This window comes from Oryzias latipes, chromosome 24 (assembly GCF_053564925.1).
Source record: "Oryzias latipes strain Hd-rR chromosome 24, Olatipes_Hd-rR_3.1".
NCBI lineage: Eukaryota > Metazoa > Chordata > Actinopteri > Beloniformes > Adrianichthyidae > Oryzias > Oryzias latipes.
Genome location: NC_136260.1, coordinates 18,146,682 through 18,170,432, shown reverse-complemented (window position 1 = coordinate 18,170,432; position 23,751 = coordinate 18,146,682). Strand labels below are relative to the sequence as shown.

The following is a 23,751-nucleotide window of genomic DNA, read 5'->3' as shown; positions in this document are numbered from 1 at the left end:
CTGATCAATCTGCAAGAGTGGAGTCATTATAAAGTCTGATTCTGCTGCCTGCCTACCTCATGTATTGGCAAAAATAATAAACCAGCTGAATACAAATCCAGATATTGAAAATTTACTTCCAAAGGTTGACACTTTTTTCCATGCTCTGAGTTTGCTGAACTGCATAGTACAATCGAAACCGAGTGACCCAGTGAATCAGGCTACTTGGAGGACCTAGTGAACCTGAGAAAAGATAGCATTTAGATGGAATTTGCAGCACACCTGCTTACATCAATGCTGCCACCTTAACCCCAACCATCGAAACAGGCCAGACCTTTTCAGAGTAAGCTGAGCTACAGGACAGTAAGGCTTCATGCACAACTGAACAGAGCTAAAATGTAGAACAGAAAGAACTTTATTAAAATACATCTTTATTCACAAAAAAGGTATTCAAAAAAGGATAATAGCAGGATCCGGTAACACTATGAGGAAATTTCTTAGCTGCATTCTTTTTCTCTGCTAATTAACAATTCATTTGTCATTTTTTAACTGCAGCCCAAACAAAGGGATTTGTTTGCCTCAACAAGGACCAGCCATCCAGCACATGCAGGGACTTACCAGTCTGCTTTGGATGTCTGTGTTAAATTAAACCTGGCTTCACTTCTGAAAATAACAAGAGAGGAAGACAGAAAAAATCTGGCTTAGGCGATTCTGTCATTTCTTGTTTCATTAACTTTTATTCTGCCTAATAAAATGCATAATAACCCTTTTTACTCTATTATAACTAATGCTTCTACCTAATGTGCTGTGGAGGAAAGATTTTGTGTTTGTTCATTTTATGGTGTTTATCAAATTATTATCTTTGAATGCGGGGAAACAAATCAGTAGCAATAAAATCTATAATGAACAAGAAGTTTGGTCCTTTATTTATTTTAAGCTAACTCAGGATTAAATTTTCATGCTCTGTGGTTAAAGGATTAGGGGGAAGAAATGTTATGCAACTAAAGAAAACTGTGCATTGATAAATAAACAACCTGCTGATTATTCAAGAACATTTTACATATTTTCACCATGTTTATATAAAACTACTCAATCCACAGATGTCACTTTGTTAAAATCCGATTTTTGCATATTAATGAAAGAATCAATGTATATGTACGGTTTAGTGCCTTCCCCAAGGACAGATTGATCACCAGATATGGGATCAGGTGGGTTAAGTCTTTCAAGCAGGGATTCAATTAATTACTTAAGAATTAGACTTTATAAATCCTTAGTCACATGCACCTGTACTGGTGCTGTGGGTTTTTGGGTTGCCTGGGCCTGTGGATGTTGGTAGAGAGGAGGAGCGCTCAGTCAAGGGCCATCGTGAAAATTGAAGGTACGATTGTCGTGCATGTGTTAAGGGTATTGTGAAGTATTTGTAAGAATAATATAAGTTGACATATGGATGATGCTGTTGTGCGATGTCTTTACGCCACACTCTAGTCATCAGTGAGGGGCACGTACTGGCGCCTTAATGATGACACAGGGTGTGCAGGTGCTGTGTAAGTGCCAGTAGGACACTCGTAGGATGCCCACACAAACTACACTCTGATTGTCTAATTTTCTAAATTCTAACTGTCAGGTTGCGCACAAGGAACATGTAGGAGCGCGCGTTTATCACTTGAATGCCTCTAATGGGTCATTTGGGGATTTGGGGTGTTTTAAGAAAGGGAAAATGTACTCTTTGTGCCTGCGTCCCACCTACTTCTCCCCTTCTTTGCCCTTACATGTTGTTTAAGTGTCACTACGACCTGTTGCCTGTTGCGTGCGCGTAAAAAAATGTGCATGAACTTTGACCCTACAGACTCATCAAGCAGTCTATTGACATTTCCTGCAGGCCACATACGTGACCTATACTTGCCCATTTTTCACCCATACACAGCCAGTTTCTACTCCTAAGGGCAATTATGACTATGGTCTAACAATATTAATTTGTTTATTCTTATTTTTCCCTCCAGGACTTACTGTCAGGTCTTTTTTTTTACTGTTTTCACATGGCTTTTCTTTCTTTTTCTAATCTGACGACACTGAGCTCTTCTTTACTTTTCCTGCGGATGACATGACTGTCAGCTGGTGTCTCTGTCCGTCACTCCGACATCTCAAATTGGATGAAAGAAAACATCTTTAGTTGAATCTCTTCAAGACAGAAGTTCTGGTCTTTCCTGTCAGTCCCCGTGTTCCGCACAACTTCACCATCAGTTTAGGATTTTCAATGATCATCCCATAAAGTTAACTAAGAATTTGGGAGTCATCCTTAACAAACGTCTGAACTTCACAGAAAAATTTCTGCTGTTCTTGTGCTGCAGATTCTTTCTTTGTAACATTTAGAAGACCAAACCTTTTCTCACTTCATGCAACTCAACTTTTTATACAGGCAGTTGTCGTCTCCTGGCTTGATTACTGTAATGGACTTCTTACAGGGCCACCAACCTGCACACTAAAGCCTCTGCAGATGATCCCAAACGCTGCTTGGCTTGGCTTGTTTTTAATCAGCCAACAACTTGTGACACTCCTCTTTTGAAGTCTATACCCTGTCTTACAACAGCTGCCCGCATCAGATTCCAACCTACAGAGTGTTAACTTCCACAGTTATGTACCTGAACACTTTGGTCCAGGTCTATACTCCCACTTACACAATAGGCTCTACAAACGACCAACTTCTGATGGTTCCTGCACAACATGGCAATGGATCTAAAGCTAAAACGCTTCAGCTTTCTGATCCCAGATTGGTGGAATGACCCACTTATCTCAGGACTTACATCAGCCCCAATCGCAATCAACAAGTGAAAGCTAAAAACTGAACTAATTTGCAACTACCTATATGTACATTAGCAAGAACCTCTTTCTGTGTTGGCTAGGACATTTTTCTTATAGCATTTTATTGTGTCATGTAACCTTGACCTGTTTTTTTTTTAGCTTGTTTTGTTTCTCATTTGTTAGTCGCTTTGGATATAAGTGTCTATTAACTAAATTTAAAGCACAACATATAGCAAACAAAACTAAAATAGCAACCGATCCTCACAGATTTGCTCAGTAATAATGTACAGAGCTCCATGACTTGGACTTTTTTGTCCAAGAGACTTAATTCAAATCACACATCACCATTAAGTGCAATGACGAGCATTTGATGGAACAAAATAAAACAGACTGCCACTGCGTTGGATGTTCTCTGGATTGAAAAATTATGCTTCTCCATCTTTTAAACTGATGAAAGAGTCGAGGTTTGGTAGTTCCCAGAGAAATTGTGCTTTTTTGATTGTATTGCTCCAATTAGGAAGTTTGGTGGAGGAAGAACAGTGGTATGGGCTTGTTTAGCTAGGCTATGGCCAAATTGAAGTGATGCTAACTATTAAGTTAAAATTCAAATTCAGTTTCAACTTTATTTATAGAGCACTTCTCCTCAAAGTGTTATACATAAAACAAAAATAATAAAAAATAAAATTAGTAATCATAATAAAAGCCATCCAACATACAGACAAAACATACAAAAAGCACAGATTGTGTATGTGTGCTTTAGCACAACAAGATATTTCAGAAAACCATACTTTAAACTTTGTTGAAAGGATTTGGAAAGTCATCTTTCTGTTTCAGGAAGACTACACCACAGGGCACAAAGAAAAGTCCAAAACAACATGGCTGAGTTAGTTTAGTGTGGAAGACTGGCCTTCACAGAGTTCTATCCTTAACCCAACACAAAGTTTTTGACCTTAAATTAAAATGAAGACTGTGAGTTCTTCTCCAACATCAGCTTTTAAACTCATAAATGAGCTTGGGGAAAAATGGTAAGATATTCCCATAAACACTCCTGAATCTGTGGAAGACTTCTATAAAAGAGCTGCAGATTTGTTTAGCTGCAAAGGGTGGGCCAACGTAGACCGAAACCCCTTAGGTTTTGATATGATAGCCTATGAAGTTAATAGGAGAATTGTATTCACAAGTTATGAATTTGAACATATACATTTGTGTTAGGTGATAAAGAAGCGTATATTAAAATTCCTAGTGGGATCCAGAAAGTTGCATAGGGTACAAACCACATAAGGGACTTTTCCATTTAGAAAAATATCCTGAGGTCAAGGAATCTGTAAAACCAGTCCAGCCTGTAAAGAATGGATTTGTTTGTGTGACCATGATAACCTGAAACACAACAGCCTTGAAAAGCTGAGATAAAATTCCTGCAAAGACAATTTATCACAAGGGGCTCCTTGGTCAAATAAATTAACACACAGATAAATTAATTATTTGGACAAAAAAAGCTCAATATGTTTCAAAACTTGACTTTATGACTAAGAAAATTTGGCAACTTAGCAGAGAAAAACAGCATGAATGTCTGGAGCTTGATGGGCCTAATGAGTACCAGGTGCTGCAGGGGGTTGAAGCAGGGAAATTTGATGCAGGCCGGGGGGCAACTGAGATGCAGGTGATCTGAACAAGGAAAACCACAGGCACTGAATCAATTGAAATGCAACACAAGTAAACAGAAGTGAAACACGATCAATTGCAACACAAGTCAAATTTAACCAAGTTTATGGCATGCAGCACAAATTTTAAGAGACAGTTTTTGATGTTGGCACTTTGAGGTAACTCACCCTTTGGGGCCTGGACAGAAACAAGGGTGCAAAACATAATTTAAAACTATAAAAGCAAGAAAAGCAGGGGTTTTAAAAACATGATTTTGTCAAAGATGATTTAAATCTCTCATTTAAATTATTTTTATGTTTTACGTAAGGCAGCAACTGGTAAGTTTAAAAGTCTTGGCTGGATTTAAAGGCATATTATTGTTTTTGTTTCACATTTAAAGGTTGAAGGATTCTTATGCTGAAGGTTCTGAAAACACAAAGCCTTAAGCTGATAAGATGATCACAGGTTTAACCTGATCTTATCAAGATTGTCACATCAACACCTCTGGTCATTTTGCTCATTTAGGAGGCTTTTTACAGCAAGTCAAGAATCACAGGTATTTGTGGTCAAGTTATTTCCATAGAATGTAAGGAAGAAAACTGAAGTTCAAACACAATGTTCAGGAATTAATTACATTTTTATTTGGTTTATTTTGTTACTTTATTAAAACTTAAAATTTCGTTCTATCATTATTATTTCAAGGTTTTCTTCATGAGTTCTTTCCCTAAATTGCCCAAATCAAAAACAAGTTTTGGACATTATATGTCAAGTTTTGTGTGACTTTGAGCGTGTGTGACCCGTTTGTGCCTTTCATGATAAGTGGGACAATGTTTCTGCCTCTGACATGCATCAACATGAGTAAAAAAAAAAGAAAAAAAACAATGTTTTTTTGTTCGGGGCAATGAATTACAATCATTTTCAAAATGTTTTTTTGGGAATCTAGTGAGATGGACAGAAAGAAGATTGCATATAAAAGGGAGTGGTCAAGAGCTTTGTTCAGACAACTGTGAGCCTGTCCTTGGAGGTTTTGTTGCTCATACTTGGCTCATTTGTTTCCCTCATTACGGGTGTAAGACTATTTGGAGACCTTGTACTTCTACTACAATGATCAAGCTGGTAATGTATCATTCTGATTATTGAGTAATGTGTATTTTTAATAAATCTTCTATTCAAACAAGATGTTTAAAGAATGCAATACAATGATATTAAATCTTTTTGGCCTTCTTTTCTTGTAGGCGTGCATTGCCATTGTGGCTGGACTGGTTTTTGGTAGGTACTAAGGAGTAACCTTAATTGCTATTGTTTTTAGTAATATTCGAGTTTACTTTACTCCTTAAAGCTTAGCTTTTTAAGTGTCTTTGCATCAATACACACAATATTTACTGATGATTTCTGCACATCTAGTTGAACCAAAGGAGGAAAACCAAATTCATTCACGGTCTTCAGGGTTTTCTAAAAGGCCACCTCCAGGTGCAGTTTCTTTACTTCTTAAAGAACTCTAACAAACTTTGCATGCCTGTTTCAAAGTAAAATAAAAAATAGTGAGAATTTAACCTGTTGTAACATAGCACTACAAAATGACAGGTTTTCTATTTCTTTCTTTAACAGAAAGTCTGCCAGAGCCAGGTCAGTAGTGATTGCAAAACCAAAACACAAAATGAAAAGTTGAATTTCTTTTTTGTCATGTGCTTTCATTGGGGTTTATTTTTAGAATTGGACATCTACTCTTCTGTTCCCATTCGTAAGCATACATTTTTATGTCAACTATTTTTGCATAAAAGCATGTTTTATCCAAATTAGCATCATAAAAGAAACTAAACTGTTTTCTCAATGAAAGTGATATGCTTTGTTTCAGAATGTTGGACACAGTGGTTCAACAGCGATAACCCAACTGGAGACGAAGACCAGGAAACTCTAGCCAGACTTCGGATACAATACCCTGGAAAAATCTGTCCCATCCCTGTAGGAATTGAAGCAACAAATCTGTTTGGGATTCCTGCTGACCAAACAGGAGATACGATCTTTCAGTGAGTCATGCAAAATACAGCATAAATATATTTCTCGTCAGGCAGCTGTTAATTATGAAGAACAGCTTCAGTCCTCGATCCATGAATCTCAAATGATGCAAATGATTGACAGTTTCGATCTGTTGAGGTGGCCTTTGGTGTCAAACCATTTGTTTTGTCTTCTCAGGAGTGACACAACCACAGGATTTATCTGCAGAAACGGGGACCAGATAAGTGGAGAGTGCAATGACTATAGAGTGCGTTTCAGCTGCACTCCTCCTTACTGTGCTGACACAGGTATTATGAGTAACTTGTGTTTTTATAAATCAATCTTTCACTTCTTTACTTGTTGAAGTAAAAACACATTTGAATTCTCCCTTTTGCCTGAACAGCTTGCTGGACCCAGTGGTTTGACCGGGACAATCCCTCCGGAACAGGTGACTGGGAGACTTTGCAAAGCCTCCGAAGGGAAAACCCGGACAAAATTTGTGAAGACCCCTGGTACATTGAGGCAGTCACCGTGGACTCCCCTTCTACTCCTGCCATCCAGACAGGGGAGAACTTCTACGTGTGAGTGCCCAAAACGAAAGATTAAAGACTATTTGATGTACACTTCTATCAAAAATCCTTCCAAATTGGCTCCTATTCATTTGATTTATCTTTCTGTGTGTATTATTGCCAATATGTACTAACTCATTTTTGCTGTTGTTGTTTCACAGGTTCAGTCCAACTCAGGGCCTTGTTTGCCGCCAGGAAGATCAGAGCTCTAAAACATGCTTGGACTACAAAGTCCGGTTTGGATGCCCGTGTACCAAGTGAACCTTCACTTCAAGCTGATGAAAAGGGCAGAAAAAAAGGGGGAACTTCATGTTATCCATTAATCTCTTCAATGCCTCTACTTTGTTCTTCCTTAATCCAAGTTTCACTTTCCAATCCAACCAGGTCTGACCCTTTCACTGTTTTTTTTAAACATCACCAGGAAGAAAGTTGTCATCAATTCCAACCTTAAAATGAGGCTCCATCATTGAAACATGTCTACATTTGCAATCAAAAATACTTGCTTCAAAAAGAATCAACAAAGTAAAGCCTTGCCACGTCATCGTTTCAGGGTCTTTCCCATAACTTGTGCATGCTTCAAAACTTTGAACTATAAAAAAAAAAAAGAAAAACACATTATGCAAAGACACTGAAATGCAATGTAACAGGGTCCAATTGTTAGGATTATTTTTAACAGACTTTGCAAGCTTCACGCTTCTTCTTATTAAATGGAGTCTTGTGCAAACGGGGACTCCTCGTGTTATTATATTTGACATGAATGGCAGTGTCCCAGAATAAATAGACATTTTGAAATGTATCTGCGTGTTGCTGAATATTCCTGAAAAATGCTGCAGAATTTATTAAGCCATATACAGTATATATCTGTGGATAAAAAATGGAAACAAGGTGGTAGAAATAACTGCTAATTTTCAGTGGTTTGTTAGAAAAAGACTTTTTTTAAACAGTGACTGTTTGAAAAGAATACATGGATTAAAATGGATCCTTTTTGATAAATCTTTCAAACGCCTGACAATCCAGCTGCTAAATTCATTTCAACCCTGTTTTTTTAATGTATTTCCCATTTTTCCTTCCTGGTATATGGGTAAAAATGACATATTTTGTTCTCTTGTTGTGTATTTTCTGTTGGCAATTAAAATCCGCAATTAAAATATGATTGAAAAGCAAATCCTGTTTTGTTGTTTTGTTTCAACTTTATTAGCATTTGATTGGTGAAAAGCCGAAATGTGTTTTCAGAAGATTCTCTGAATATATTTGGGTGTAATACTGGCCTCCAACATACAAGCCTGCATAGACATACTTTACAGGTGAATTCACAAACGGGGGTCTAAAATGATTACAACCTGGACGATCCCAGATGACAGGGATGTGTAAAAACTAAGTGGTAAACTGTATAACCATTGAGAAAAAGTTTACACTCTTCTACTAATTGGGAAAGTTTTTCTGGTAAAAATGCACCAACTCTCCTGCCTTTGCTTCAGCTGTGAGTATTCACACAGAGGCGAGTCTTGAATGAGGTGAAGAATAGGGAAGAGGATGGAATTTGCTAATTCCACCTCTCTGTTTTTTTGAGAGAGAATTAAAAAAATGGGGGAAAATTCAACCACATTAGTGGAAAAATGAAATTAAATCTGCAAAGACTGGAGAGCAACTGAAGTGTTAAAGCTTTGGAGCTTTGTGGTGTGCTATTCTTTTCCATTAATCTCTGAATATTCCATGGCCGTGAAGACCTATTTATAGAGCAAGGGATGATTAAGTGGTGAGGCACTGCGCCACAAAGGGAACCAAGCTCATTTTCTTCTTTCCATCCCCTCTCTTTATTACTTCTCCTCTACCCCATTCTCCATCCTCGTCCTCACTCTTATTCTCTGTTCTCCTGTTTATCATGAATATATACATTTTTACATATCTGGGCTTTCTGATGAAATTTCTATCAGTTAAATTGTGTTTGGTTGAAAAAGACTCTGGCAGGTCCTTTAACTGCCTTCTTGTCACATATTATTAAGCATTTATAAAACAATGAAATGTTAGTTTACTTTAAAATGTAAAGAAAATTGGGAAAGTGATTCCAAGCTCTCAGACTTTAAATAGTTAATTTTTCAAGCATCCTTCATGAACCTTAAAGCATATAAAACAATATTTTTGCAATATTGTGCTAAAAAGGCATTTTTAAAATCACCTTTTTACTTAAAAAAATTGAATAAGATATGAACTCAGGTCAAATACTTAAGTGCACCACAAAGAGAGGGTTGAAGCAAAATGCTTTTAGTCCTGACGTGCATCCACTAAAACGCAGTGCTGCTTCATGGAAGCATGAACTGTAAACTAAAAACACTAAATGTGTTTGTGTGAAAAATTGCTTAAACTGTTGCTTTTGACCCCTTCTGTCAGAGCCATGTCAGGACAAAAAAAACTGAAATGCAGGAGGTTATAGGCAGAAATCTGCAATTTAGAATAGAAAAAAAACAGGAAAACCTACATCAAGTACATTAGTGAACAAAAAGCCCTCACAAAAGCCAGCCTCAGCTATCCTCTAATAATAACCCATGCCCACTGATGTGTAAAAAAAAAATTGCAGAGAGCTTCTTAGAACTGCATGACTTTATAGTGGCAGAGGTGACGACTAAACAAGTGACAGGTGTGGCAATTAACAGGGCAGGTGATAATGATCAGCAGGGAGGGCAAAAACAACTGAGCAGAAATCGTGCAAACGTCCGTCACTGTAAAATAAAAAAAAGTACCAAATACTGACTCCAACAGCAACATACAAAGTAGGAAAAAGAGCTAAAGAAACAAGTCAAAAAGTGGTGAGTTCTTACAAAACAGAAAAACAGAATTGCATGAATGTGTATTGCTAAAATGAAAAAAACAGAAGAAAGATGTGTTTTATCAGACAGATGATTGCTACTAATGGATTTTTTTGAGAAAATGTTTTATATATTTGGAAAACAGTTCTATTACAAATTTTATTATGTGGTCACACATCAAATTTGACTGAAAAACTTGACATCAGACTCATTTTGTAAATATGGGATGCAGATTGAAAGCCATCCAATTAAAAGCTAAAATATTAAAACTTGTTTTAATTTGCAGTCATAACTTTAAAAGAAAATCAAATCAAAATTTATTTATAATTCACGAAGCACTTTACAAAACAAAACAGTTTTCTTAACTTAAAAACCAAAAGCACACTCACAAAGTGTAAGGTAATGCAAGGAGAGTCTATGAAATAAGTAGTTTTAAAGGTCCTGTTTGTATTAAAGACCCACTCTGGGGAAAATTGTGTTTTTGATGTTTTTAATATGATCTTCTGGCATTTTTCTGCTGATAGGGGACATATAAATTAGGGACATTAAGCTTACAATTGCTTTTATGAGTTTTATTTTAAATTAAAATAGCTATTAATCAGCTATTTGAAAAAATGCAGCTTCAAAAAGAGCTTAATTGTGACATAGAAAATACACTGGGTGGGTCACAACAGTCCCACCCTCAACCCAGTGGCAAATTTATAATGAACTTTAGGTCGACAGTGGCTCAGGTGGTTGAGCGGGTCGTCCAATGATCAAAGGGTTGGCGGTTCGATCCCCACTCCCACCAGCCAAAATGTCGTTGTGTCCTTGGGCAAGACACTTCACCCTCCTTGCCTCCAGTGCAGCTCCACTGGTGTGTGAATGTGCATGAATGATCCCGGTGATGGTCAGAGGGGCCGTAGGCGCGAAATGGCAGCCACGCCTCTGTCAGTCTGCCCCAGGGCAGCTGTGGCTACAACCGTAGCTTACCATCACCAAGTATGAATGAGGAGTAAATGAATAATGGACACAATGTAAGCGCTTTGGGTGTCTTGAAAAGCGCAGATAAATCCAATCCATTATAACTCCTGCCACTCTGCAGAAACGTGCTAGAATTTTTTTAATTTTAATTTTGGATAATTACAGCATAATCATAACTAAAAGACCACTGGGAATGCTTTGAAAATTGATTAAATAATGACTGGAGTGGCTCTTTAAACAGTTTAGGAGATAAATTCCCACACATCCTAAAAAAGCTGTCCCAGAGACCAGAAATAAATTAACATTTGCTTGCTTTCCTCTACAGAACATAAAACACTTTCATTGTGAAGGTTTGCACAATAGTCGTGCCTTTATCTGTCACATGAGAGCAGGTTGAGGGTTCACGCTTCAAATCTAATTTGTTCTTCTTCATCAATGATGTTTTCCGGATAGTCCAACTGACTCATTTTGGTAAAAAGAATTTAAAAAACTTTTACATCATATTTTTAATTTCTTATTTTCATTTTGTGGTCAACCATTACATTCCACATGGGGTAAAACAGCTTTGAAGCTTCCAGCAGCGATGTAGTTTTGTGGTAGAGTAAAAAAGTAATCCCGACTTTTTTCCTGCTCCTCTTCACAGCATCACATTTAATGACCAAAAGTGTCCAGTTATCATTTTCTTTGTTTTATATATATTTATTTATATCATCTAATCTTCTTTGTGTATTTTTGCTATTTGTTTCTCTGGATTATCTGCATTCACACTGTGGGTGAACTGCAACAAAATCCATTAAATCAAACAGAAACCCTTGTTTCAGTTGATTAGTGGAACTCCAAAGCTATAATCTGAATCATAAGACATCTCATGTCTTACTAGGTTTACTAAAATTACTCAGCATTTTGCCACATCATTAAAAGAAAAAAGAACAGAAAACAGCCTCTGTGCACTTTGAATTGGACCACAGACGAATAACACATATTTTCTCTTTGAGAGAAACTGCTTCTCTTCGAGTTAAAAGTAGCATCCATCCTGGCAACAGAAGCTTGTGCAAGCCATTCTTCTCTCTATTTATCGATTGGTTGTAAACAAACAAAAAATAGTTCACACCACCACCCACAGTATTAGTGTGTGTAGAATAACAGCACTCCTTTATGGGCACAGAACCTACAGAGTAATGAAAAGAAATCATTATGGAAGTTAGTTGAGGCCATTAACTCCTGGTTCCCAGCCATTTACCATTTATGTCAGTTCTTCGAGAGTGATCTCATAATCTAGACAAGCTTTCCATTCCAGACTAAGCAGAAAGAGTCTTTTAATAAGATCTCTGCCTTCCATGCATGAGAATCCGTAACAGGAGCAGCATCGCTTGCATGGCTCCTCATCTCACTCTGATCAATATTATTAATTCTTCCTCCTTGTTCCCGTACTGTATGCAGCTTTCTCCGCGTTGAAAAAGATGAGGGGAGCATCCACATCTTTTTGCTGGAGATAGCTAGATCTGACAAAAAAAACCTCTTGACTCTCTCCTGCAGAAAGGAGCTTAACCCTGATCTCCTATCCTGCAGCACTAAAATCACACTTTCTAAGCATCTTCGCCTCAATTGCTTTGATTGTGGTTTTAAGTTCCTTTCTTTCAAGTACTTTTCTTCAACAACAGCAGCCATATTTCAGGTATACTATTGACAAAATATGTGGACTTAAACTTTATTAAGTTCTTAACACAGCTTTGGAGAACAAAAATAGCTTTTTCTGATCTTCTTGTATAAATAGCATCATTCAGTTTTATGCAATAAATACTATCTTGCCTGGAATATAAAATAGAAAAAACAAAAAATCCAACATTTTATTTCAGTTGACTACCGGTAATTATTTTTGAGCTTGGAAGATGCAAACCCATCAGGTCTTGTGATGCATTAAACCTGTGCAAACTAATTAAGGGACACTAAGTAATTTATTTGCTTTTGCTTACTGACAAAATTGTTGGATATTATTACTTGGATGAATTCTTATATGAAACCAAAAACATCAAATTTGGGGGGGGGTTGCCTTTTTTTTCTTTTCTTTTTTGTCTCGTAAATAATTTATTTTCCATCCCTCCGGCTCTAGTCTCCTGCATTTGAGACCTTTACTGACACAAATCTACAACATCCCAGGCTTCTGTGGACAGGAAAACATTTTGTATCTTACATCGATGTATTAAAAACACTTTTTTGTCCTGATTTTTTTAAAAGTCCTGCAAAATCCATCCATGTCTTTTTCTGAAAAGAACAGCTTTAACTGCCTTTAACCAAGGCAAATGATTACAGTTCTGTTAATGTATTGCCATCACAATTTTATCTTAAAAATGCTCAAAATAATTCAAATGACACAGCAATCCACATTAAAGAAAGTGGGAGCGAGGAGATCTGCCCAAGTAAGAACAAAAAGCTTCCAGCAGAATATCCTCCACAGTGACACTTCAGTCCTGCAGGACTCCACGTTTCTTTTGCTGGAGAGATGGAAGCGGCATCTCTGAGGTTGCTCTTATTTATTCACTTATCCAACAACGTACACATAAACACACAGAATTCATCCACTAGTCCTCAACAAGGTTATGTTTTCTCTGGATTTTATAGTGGCTTAGAGGGCAGCATTTTTCTGCAGGGTGGATTTGCCAAAGGACTTGCTATAAATAATGCAAAACCTCCATAACCAGCATTCCAACCATTCAAACGTCAACAAGGATTTATGGTAAAAAAAAACAAAAAAAAACATCTGGACTTCAGATTGACAGGTAGACAGAGTTGTAAAAATATAGCTTTTTAGTTCAAGAATCAAGTAATATTATAAAACTCCATAGTTATTATGCATTAAAAAATGCTAATTTTCCTCCAAACAACAGCTTCCTTAACCTCTCAAGCATTTCTATTCATCATATTTTTGGTACAGGTCTTGGCAGCATTCAAAATAAAAAACATCCCATCTTAAAGAGGCACATCCACTTTGAGTTGTTTTTAGTAAATCCTTCATAAGACCGTTTGGTAATTTTTAAATCAGTGTGTCACACAGCACTATACAAAGAAACACAAATGTATCATATTTGTGATGTTAAAAATGTGATTCTTGGGGAAATATTGTGCAAAAGAGTCTGCCACCACCTTCCGAATCTTTTAATAGTAAAAACTGACATTAAATCCTTTTTACCAAAGCAATATAAGCCTGGAGAGCTATTAGAGCATGACTCCTGGGAGATGAGCAGGACAAAAACACTGCGCCTCTACCTTTACGGACGGTAGAAACAGTAACAGGCTATTTTCACTCTGACACGCCGTGTTAGTCGTGCCAGCTTTTGCCTGTGTGCAACTCCTGTGTGATATCTGTTGGGGACATTTTGTTTCTAGTCACAGCAGCTGATCCCCTGATTGAAAACACTGAATGCTGAGAGGGTTTTATCCCCGTGTGGAGTTTCTGATCCTGGGTGTCTGAGTCATTCTCACCCCGAGCTGAAACAGTTGATCCCTGGATCTGTGCGGAAACAGAGTGGATTTCAGCGGCGAGATGGAAGCGGGAAAGTTGTGAGATCTCAGCCTGTCGCCACGGTTCCCTGGAAAAAATGAGGTATTTTTAGGGTCTTTTGTATACGTTTTTGACAACAAACAAAAGCATTTTAATACATATTTTTTACATAAAACCAGCAAAATCCTTTTTTTGACACCGTTTAAACAATATTATAATATGGCAGCAAATGTGTCCATAATTTAGGTACTTTAATATGTCCAATTTTCTTTCTTAAAAATAAAAATTTTGAGTTGCATTTCCTTTAAAGTGTTACTAAATGAATAATGTCATTGTTTACATGAGTTTTTCAAGTCACTTAAAAATTATTTAGGAAAACTTATTTTTTTTTCCTATATTAATGCGGTTTGTGCCATTGATTGTAAATGAGAACTGGACTCTGTGACCTCTCCCCCCTAGCATTCCAAACAGGAGATACCCGCTTGATCCAAGAAGTCAAAATCTCATTGACCTTTTTTAACAAGTTCTTGCTAATACTTTTTTTTCATGATATTTTTTTCTGTAGGTCAAGTTATTCAAGTTTTAACCAGTCAGATCCCTCATTAAAAGTATGTGGTACCTTCTGGCGTTCAAAACGATTACCTGTAACCTATTCTACTGAGCACACTTTCAAGTAATTGGGGTGTGGACTTTTTGGACCAATCAGTGCTTACTCATGACATCTGGTTCCAACATGGTGGCATCTTTATTGCGAAAAAATGGCAAATAAATTAATTTCATTTCATTGGAGCCGGAAATGAGCCATTTTCTTTGGCATCACACTCAGCTCAGTTCTCATACTGTCAATGGTTTATACATCCAACTTTTCATGCATACGTTCAAAACTGCCACAGAAATGTGCATACATCATTTAAGTGCTATTAGATGCTGACCACTTCAAGAATAATAACTGTAATAATGGTGTTATTGAAAGTTACACTTTTACTTCATATATATGACTAGATGTGATTTTAGCAACCAAAACAGATTCAGATTTACAATGAAATCTTGACCGATTTATCAATATTTCATCTAAATGTTTTGAGGGAGAAATCCACTAGAATTGTAAACTTCTGATTCAAAAATAAGTTCTGTAGTTTTGGTAATGATTTACATTCCCAGTAACACATGCAGGAAAAAGATTTTAATAAATGCAGCCAAGTCAAATTAATCAACATTGACAGCACAAAATGCTGACAAACAGGTGAGGCAGATCTGTTAGTTTTTTTTTATGTTCGTTCCATTCAACCAACTTTTTATAGCTAAAATCCTTTATACAGAACTCACATCCACACTTAAGATGGATTCACATGGACTAACAACTCTTGAAACTTTCTGCATGTAGCTGATATTGCCTCAGTGTCTCCATTTTCGCTTTACATTTTTGTCTGACCCTCCACTTACTCCTGTGCAAAAGATCAAACGATTGAGACGTGTTTGCAGACATAAAAGATTATTGGAGGAATTCCTGCAACAGAATGCAATGCCTCGCGATCTCCTTACTGGCTATTCAGTTTCTCTCTCTCTACAGGCAGGTCCTTGGCATAGGAAAACCCGTTGGGGAGAGTCACTTTTTGCAAGGATTGCCAACATTGCCAAGATTTTTGTTTGAAGGCCAAACTATGTGGGCAGACAGATGCATCTGTTCGCATTCTGTGTATTCCTTTTTCAAATTTTATCTCTCTTCCTCACCATCTCTTTCTCTGTCGATTACATGCACACGCACACAGACACACACACACACACGCGCAGGAGGTTGTTTCCTCATCGTTCACACTGAGAAATGCCCTGTAAGGACATCCTTATCCTACAAACCAGACTCTGCTGGGTGCTCTGTAATAACAGCTCCAGCCGTCCACCATCCAATCAGTCTGACTCTCTGCTGAGTGCGTGTGGGTTTGTGTGTGTGTTTGTTGTGAGTGCTGGAGAATATGTATGAAGTTGTTCCCCCTCCCCTCTAAAATTTGTAACCACAAAGCACAGAAAGCATTTGTTTCCCCAACAAAAAAAAACAGACATGAACCCTTAAATTAAGTATTTTTTTATTTTTTATTTTTTTAATTAAACAGATTGGGGAACCAAATCCAATCATTTGACATGTTTATATCAATTTTGAATATATCTAAAAATATAAACATATCCAAATATATACACATGATAGGTACAGTGTGGGCAGAGAGTGGTGGATTATACCCTGGAGAAGTTTAAGACTTTATGGATGTTTGACTTTTTATTAGACTGGTGAAGTGGGTCAGCTTTTCACTCCATATGAATCTGCTGTGAACTTAAACTGACTCATTTGAAACTTTCAACCAATCAATTTGAACCACATGTTTCTCTCAATCATTAAATTCAAGTTGTTTCAATTTGAACATTCCTCTGGACTGACAACCAGGGCTTTTCATCAGTTACGTTTAACATCTGCTATCTTTGAAAATTTATTTCAGATTTTCTTGTTTTTTTTATTATTGGAGCTCTTTTAAAAAATATGTTTTGACCTGTATTAGATTAGCTGAACTGTACTAAAAATGTATATAAACCCAGAGGTATAAATCTGTACTTAAAAGCGGCTTCATGTGAACATTTTTACAATATTTGCTACTAATCATTATTGTGTGTTCTTAAGTAAGAACTATAGCACCTTGCCGTGATTTGGTGCAATTTAACTGCATGATCTGATATCTGAGCAGCGTCTCTCTCACCATTTAATAAAAGATTAAATGAATTGACACCTTCATTATTCTCTTAGACTACATTAGTGTAGCAGATGAGTGCAGTGCTACAATCACTGTACAATATTCAATTTATATCGAGCAGTTGTGGTTTTTAGTGTCAGCCCCTCCACACTCCGCAATGCCATTTCTCAGCCACGATTAAACTTCACGACTGGTCCCGTTTCTCATTCTTCTCAGGCTTAATTGCGGTGGCCAAATCAGCGAATATGTCTGTGTTAACTGAAAGTTGAGGCTGCTGTAGTCACATTACAAAGTCGGGGTACAGCACCAGAGGTAAGTCTGGCTGACTGTGGCAGCTGGAGGGAGGGATTTGCAGGCATCAGTCAGTGCTAACTGGAACTGACAGTGTGCAGAGAGGTCCTAATTACTGTCTCACTTGACTAATTGTCGTCTCTGAAGAATGTATTTCCACTGAGGTCCCAGGGATTTCACTGAGAGCACTGCTCAGGACACACGGGCCATTACTAACTTTGCAAGTTATGTTCAAAGGCATCGCTTTGATGTGAGAAATATAAAAATCCTGGACTGAACTGCTGAAGGGAGTCATAAATACTGTGCTGCACTTGCAGGAATGAATGCAGTTTTTACTAAGGAAAGGAATGGGCTTATACATTTTGCACATGTTGAGACATCCTTGGCCACAGTCATCCTGACATAATAGGGTGATGTAGTGAGAGCGCCTCTGGCTTTCTGGAGCCAGCCATGTCAAAATAACTTGTATAGTTCAAAATAATGCAGTAGAGATGAGCCTTTCGTGCAGGGCAACTGAACTGAATGAATGTCTTCTTTTTCAAGGCCTTACCATTCAAAGTGCATCAGCTTCTCGTTTCCATGGTTTCCTTCTCCATGTCAATGCTATCTTTCCACCAGTCAGTGTGTGAGGGAGAGAGGGAGGGCAGGCAGAGAGAGAAAGGGAGAGAATGACAGGAAGCTTTTGCGGCAGTTATCTCTCTTTTGCATAAAGTCCCCTTTGCATTTCGAAGTTCACAAACAGTGTTTGAATAAACACACCATTCAGCTCACATTGGAGGCCCCTGTGGGTTACAATCCAGTGGGTGTGTGTAAACTCATCTCTTTTGTGGTCTCACTGAAAAAAAAATCTACACAGTCTGATCATGGATGAGAATAAAAGTACATCTCTCCAACGGCACCAAGGGTATTTTTTCCCCTATTAGTCACGACAAGCTAAAGAAGCCGGAGCTGTTTGAACATTCTAATGAGGCAATTTGCCATTTCAATCTATTCCTTTTAGTAACCGGGTTACACAAAGTTATCACCTTCTGATTGGCCCACGTGAAAAACTAAAGTTTTTTGTCATGACTGCTCTCCAACATTTAAAGCAGGAATTTTTGTAGACAGTATGCTGTCCAACTGAGATCTTTTTTTTTCTTGATGTTAGCCAAGAGAGGGCTCTGGCTTCAAGGGGAAGCCAGCTTGCATACCTGTCAGGTGAAGCCTTCTTCCTGTGCTCCATAAGCATTCCTTTCATGCTGTGAGGCTCTGCAGACTTCCACAGAAACCCGGGATTTCTTCATAATTATGTTAATGGCCCAGATGGTAGCATGATGATTGCCATTCTCTTTGATTTTCTCACACTTCAGAGTGCTGGTGTGCAGACCCACGCAACCAGACACAGCTTCAAAGTCAATGTTCACACCACCTACTTGATTCCATGTAATTAGTTTTTTTTTTCTTTTGGTGCTACAATCACCCCACAGTTTAAAAGCATTTGCTGTTATTTGTAGAGGGGATTTTACAGATCTTGTGAAAATTACAGCAGAGTAGCACTTCAGCGAGAAGAGAGATGGCATCACTGCTTCGTCACACGTTTTGGTTTTGATCGTCATTCACAAAGAGGTGAAAACACCAGTGTGATGTGCTCAGCAGTCTCTTAGAGAGCTTTTCATTTCATCTTTGAGATACATTTTAATTGCACGTTAATTCAGAGCATTAATATGGATGACTTTGTCTTGATGTTTCTCCCTCACTCACATTCCTGCACACACTGGTCAGTCTCTCACATTTAAACCCCCACAATGACCGTGTTCATCCATGCTTGGACTCTGGTGGCACCGATCAAAGAGTTCCTTTCACGTCCACCCGGGGATTAAATAGCCTTCAATCCTCAGGGGCGGGGGCTGCACCGCTGTACCTTTACTTCCAGCTGATGCACTCGCCTATGAAGAGCTGCTCATGGGGGCGGATGCTGATAAGGTGCTTCTACAGGGCCTATGCAAGAGAAGCAGATATAAATCTTCACGGTGCAAGGCGAACCATGGAATACACCCTGTTTTTAACCTGCTTGTCAGATTGAAACGCTTTTGGGTAGACAGATACTGGAGGTCTTTCCCTGTGAAATTTAACCAGCAGTTAAAGCTTTGTATGCCACACATGCCTTTTTATCGAAGAATGGCTCACTAACTTAAATCTTTTGCTGGGAGGCTTTTACCTCTCTCTGGACTCATTTGCATAGGTTACATATTCAAGCCTCCCAGCAGCTTTAGCTGGTATTATGGAATTTTGTGTCTGATTATTTTAATTAATTCCATCCTACTCTTCTCTCATTGTTGGCATGAAAAATGACTTTTGGGGAAAAAAAAACGCCAACCAAAATCAAATCTTCTTCAATTGTCTCACATTTTTACATTTGACTTGTGTTTAATGTGGATCAATATGCTACTTTTTACACAAATTGTTTCCTTGAAACAACTAAAATTCTCAGGTGTGGACTAAAAACCTTCAGTTCTCTGTGCTGACTTTTGGCAAGGTTTTATTCCTTTAGTTTGTGTCCTCATCACTAAACAAAGAGCAACAAATTTGTTATGCAGAGTAAAAGTGCAAATTACCCTTGTTTCAAGCATGGTCTAGCATGCACCACTATACTATTTAGTGACCCTCCTCCACTTAAAGACCCTCTCCGATCACCTTTTGATCTATTAAAAGCGTTCCCAGTGGTCATTCAATTATGATTTTGCCGTTTTAGCCATAAAAAAAACTTTCATTTTCTAGGACATAGTTTCTGCAGAGCAGTAGTAGTTCATTGCCTCTGAGTTGTAAGTAGAACTGTTGGTGCAGAGCAACCACGCTACCTGTGCCCTTCTCGTTGCTGTTAATGGAATCATTCTTGCAACACACTATCCCGCTAGCTTACAACCCATCACTACTAGTACAACAAAAATGGTGAGGAAGATTGGAGCTATCCAGCTGTACAGTTTTGAGCCAGATGCCAGTTCTGACGCTTAAAATAAAGACGTAGATGAATCTATTTGTCTGCAAGTAGACTCATCTGAATGCAGCAGAGCAGAATGCTTATGGACTGCCCAGCGTATTTTATACATGAAAAATACCCTTTTTCAAACAGAGTTTTTTTTGTCTTCTCCTAAATCAAAATGAATAAAGAAATACTTTTTTCTTTAAATATGTCCTCAATCATTACAAAAATGCCATAAGAACATGTTAAACAATACCAATACAGAATTATTATCGGAAATTAAGTCAAATAAAGTTGACTTTGACTTTTAAATGAGTCTTGAGCATAAAAAATAAAGCAAGACTTATGCATAAAGGTCAATTGTAATTTGCATAATTTTTTATGCAAATGTATTTATATTTAATGTTTATGTATATGTATATGTGTATATATACACATATACATATAAAATAGGAAATCTACAGATACTGTAGGCTCAGGATTATTGTAATGGCAGATGCTCTCCCAAATTCTCACACACTTTTTTTTTCTGCTAGTTTGTTTGTCACATATCTAGCAGGTCCTTGAGTCTTAGTGATCAGATTGTAACATTATTGGGAAACTTTTGGCAATGTTCTTTGCCATCTTCCTCTTCCAGTTCTCTCATCTTCTGTCTGTGTTGCTGAAAGGATTTGTTGTTTGTGTGACCTTTTGGGCAGTGAAGGCTACACTCATGGCATCACCAAACAGAGAATTGGAAGAACAGTAATCGACAAAGCTCTGCAGATTCTGACTGAAATAATTTTTTTATATTAAATTAGGTGGGGGCTTCATTGCATTTACCATGTTTATGTTTATGTATTTGTTGTCAAGTTTGAGATATACTGTAAGTGATACTGCATGAGCACTAAACTTTTCATTTCATTTTTTTTGTGTTCATGGCAAATTTCTCAATTAGACTTTTTTTTAGCAACTGACTCAAAGTGAGCCTTAGTAAAAAGTAGAAGTTTATTTTATTAAGTATACTTAAGAATAAGTACAGGGGGTACACTATAGACAATGTACCTGTAAAGGGGTGTAACGATTAATCCACTAAATCGAGGAATCAATTTTTTTTTTTTCTATGATCCCACCAGATCAGTCTGTCTCAGGCAAGTTGTTAATCAAATTATTCTACACCACTATAACGTTTCTTTTTTAATTAAATGAATATTTCACGCCAATATTGGAAAATACCATTTACAGGGAGCCAGTTTAGCTCGTGCTGGTTTGCGGCGCCTTCCGTCCGTGAAACCCGGGTTCGACTCCGGGCTGCTCCCTGTTCCCTTCTCTACCTCTGCCGGTCCAAGCCCGGTTTGAGAAGGTTGCGTCAGGAAGGGCATCCGGCGTAAAACATTGCCAAATTTACCATGCGACTTGTTCGCTGTGGCGACCCCTGATGGGAGAAGCCGAAAGTGGAAGAAGATTGGAAAATACCATTTACACTGAGGGTCAATATGTTTATTTTACTAAAACATAAAAATGACCTAGTGACCTCACAGCAGACAACACATGTTAAGGGAGCAAAAATTGATCAAACATCATTACAGTCTAATGTGTGGAAACATGAAGACCGTGGCCATTCAGTGTGGTTTACTAATAATGTTCTGTTTGTTTTATTTTAATGTGGAAAAGATATGGGTGAACTTTAGGTAGCTAAAATGTGACACGATTTGCCATTTATTCCTGTTCACCTGTTTGTTTGTACACATTTATTTACACTTAATTGTCTTGAAAGAAATACAAGTAATCTGGAAAACGTCACCTGCACTGTTCGTGTATTTACCTCTGAGTCCCACTGGTTGAATTTTTGGCTAAAGATGTCCTGGATCGGTTTTAGGTCAGTGAATCGGATCGTTCAAAATGAATCAAATTCTACTATGAATTATATTGTTGACCAAAAATTATGATCAAGTCGTTGTTATGATGAACCGCTACATGTCGAAAGTATACTAATCGAATACTTCTTAAAACTAAAATGGAACACGTTAAGTTTACAACATAAAAAGAAACTTTAAGTATACTGCCTCACTTTTAGTGTGGACTAAGTATACTTGTAGTACACTTAAATACAATACTTTTTGCTACGGGGAACCTATGTACGACAACTTTTGGACCCAGTTAATGTCCAGCTATGATGGGAACATAAGCTAAAAAAACGTTTTTTCTAACATTGGGTTTTCTTGATAAAAGTCCAAAGTTTTCAAAAATTATATACACTATGAAACAGGATTTTTTGTTACTGTAAAACACAATGATTAGGTCACACTTAGCAAAAAGTAGTACACTTTGAGTTTCCTTGAGTGCAAGAATAAACTCTATAGACCACATATATTGTCATGGTGCCTCCCCCTCCCCTCTCTGCTCTGCTTCCTGATTTGGACCAGCTGTGAACACTCACCTCATCACCTACCAGCCTACTTAAGGAGATCCAGCTCCAGCATTCATCGCCAGTTCGTTGCCCCTTATGGTGCTTAGTCTGGTCACTAAAGTATTCAATGCGCTTGTGTTTTTGCTCCTCAATAATCTTGTTTCTACGCCTCGCCTACAGGACTATTGACCACGAGTGTTCACCTGAGTCACACTTCTTCAAGAGCAGCCTGATCCTCGCTGACTATCCAGAGACTCCAAGCCACGCCAAGACCTCCAACCACGCCACGACTCCCAGCCTAAGCTCCCATTCACCAAGCCATAATCTCCACGCCGCCCACGCTCCTTATACATACTCGCCCTCGAATCCTCTTTCAGGAAAATAAACTAATTTACTTACCATCTTATTCTCCTGTGTTTCCTTCCGGGTTCAGTCGCCTGGGTCTGTCCCCTATAGCAATCATGACATATATGAACTAAACTTCAAGTATACTGCCTCACTTTTAGTAGGTCAGACACAAATGATTATTTTTTTCATTACTGCAATGAGGAAAAACACATTAAACTGATGACTGAAATTGTTTACTTTTTTCAGTGTGGACCAAGCTTGTAGTACACTTAAATAAACCACTTTTTGCCAAAGGGACCTCATATAAGACGACCTTTATACCCTGTTAATGTTCACCTATAATGGGAACATTAGCAAAAAAAATATTTATAACTTTGGATTCTCTTTAGATAAAGTACCTTTTTTTTCAAGAAAAAAAATAGTTTTAGTGTGAGACAATGATGAGGTCATTGAGAATGAATGGGTTTTCAAGTGGTGTGTCGTATTTTAAGAATACCTGTTACTTTTGTAAACAAAACGTGTTTTTATGGGGGGTTGTCTCAAAAGTTTTGCCTTTTTTGTGAGATTTATCCTCAAATACCTCAATTACAAACCCTCAGAAGAATTAACACCGAGTTATTTAAGGATAATATTGAATCTGCTGTAAACAAACGTGGGTTATTTCATTATCAATTTCCTCCTAACCACATATTTTTCTGTCACCACTGTCTTTTTGCTTGGCTTTTCATCTACAAGCTATCTCATCCGTCATCCCTCCATCCTTCCTCTCTTTCTCACTCC

At 37.7% G+C, this 23,751-nt stretch overlaps 1 protein-coding gene and 1 long non-coding RNA gene across 3 annotated transcripts in view; one reads left to right on the top strand and one right to left on the bottom strand.

Annotated features, from left to right (window-relative positions):
• The window catches only part of LOC101160704 (uncharacterized), a 70,418-nt gene extending 62,270 nt beyond the window's left edge, over positions 1 to 8,148 (top strand). For both annotated transcript variants that reach the window (XM_078942761.1, XM_020714750.3), the window contains exons 6-14: positions 5,363 to 5,535; positions 5,655 to 5,688; positions 5,824 to 5,889; positions 6,028 to 6,045; positions 6,131 to 6,160; positions 6,275 to 6,446; positions 6,613 to 6,722; positions 6,818 to 6,995; positions 7,145 to 8,148. In XM_078942761.1, coding sequence (XP_078798887.1) covers positions 5,363 to 5,535; positions 5,655 to 5,688; positions 5,824 to 5,889; positions 6,028 to 6,045; positions 6,131 to 6,160; positions 6,275 to 6,446; positions 6,613 to 6,722; positions 6,818 to 6,995; positions 7,145 to 7,244 — 881 coding nt within the window. In that variant the 3' untranslated portion in view covers positions 7,245 to 8,148. The remainder of the gene's footprint in view (positions 1 to 5,362; positions 5,536 to 5,654; positions 5,689 to 5,823; positions 5,890 to 6,027; positions 6,046 to 6,130; positions 6,161 to 6,274; positions 6,447 to 6,612; positions 6,723 to 6,817; positions 6,996 to 7,144) is intronic.
• The window catches only part of LOC144990120 (uncharacterized), a 41,238-nt gene extending 26,899 nt beyond the window's left edge, over positions 1 to 14,339 (bottom strand). The window contains exon 1 of the long non-coding RNA XR_013654074.1: positions 14,231 to 14,339. This is a non-coding gene — a long non-coding RNA (uncharacterized LOC144990120). The remainder of the gene's footprint in view (positions 1 to 14,230) is intronic.
• Positions 14,340 to 23,751: the final 9,412 nt, after the last annotated feature.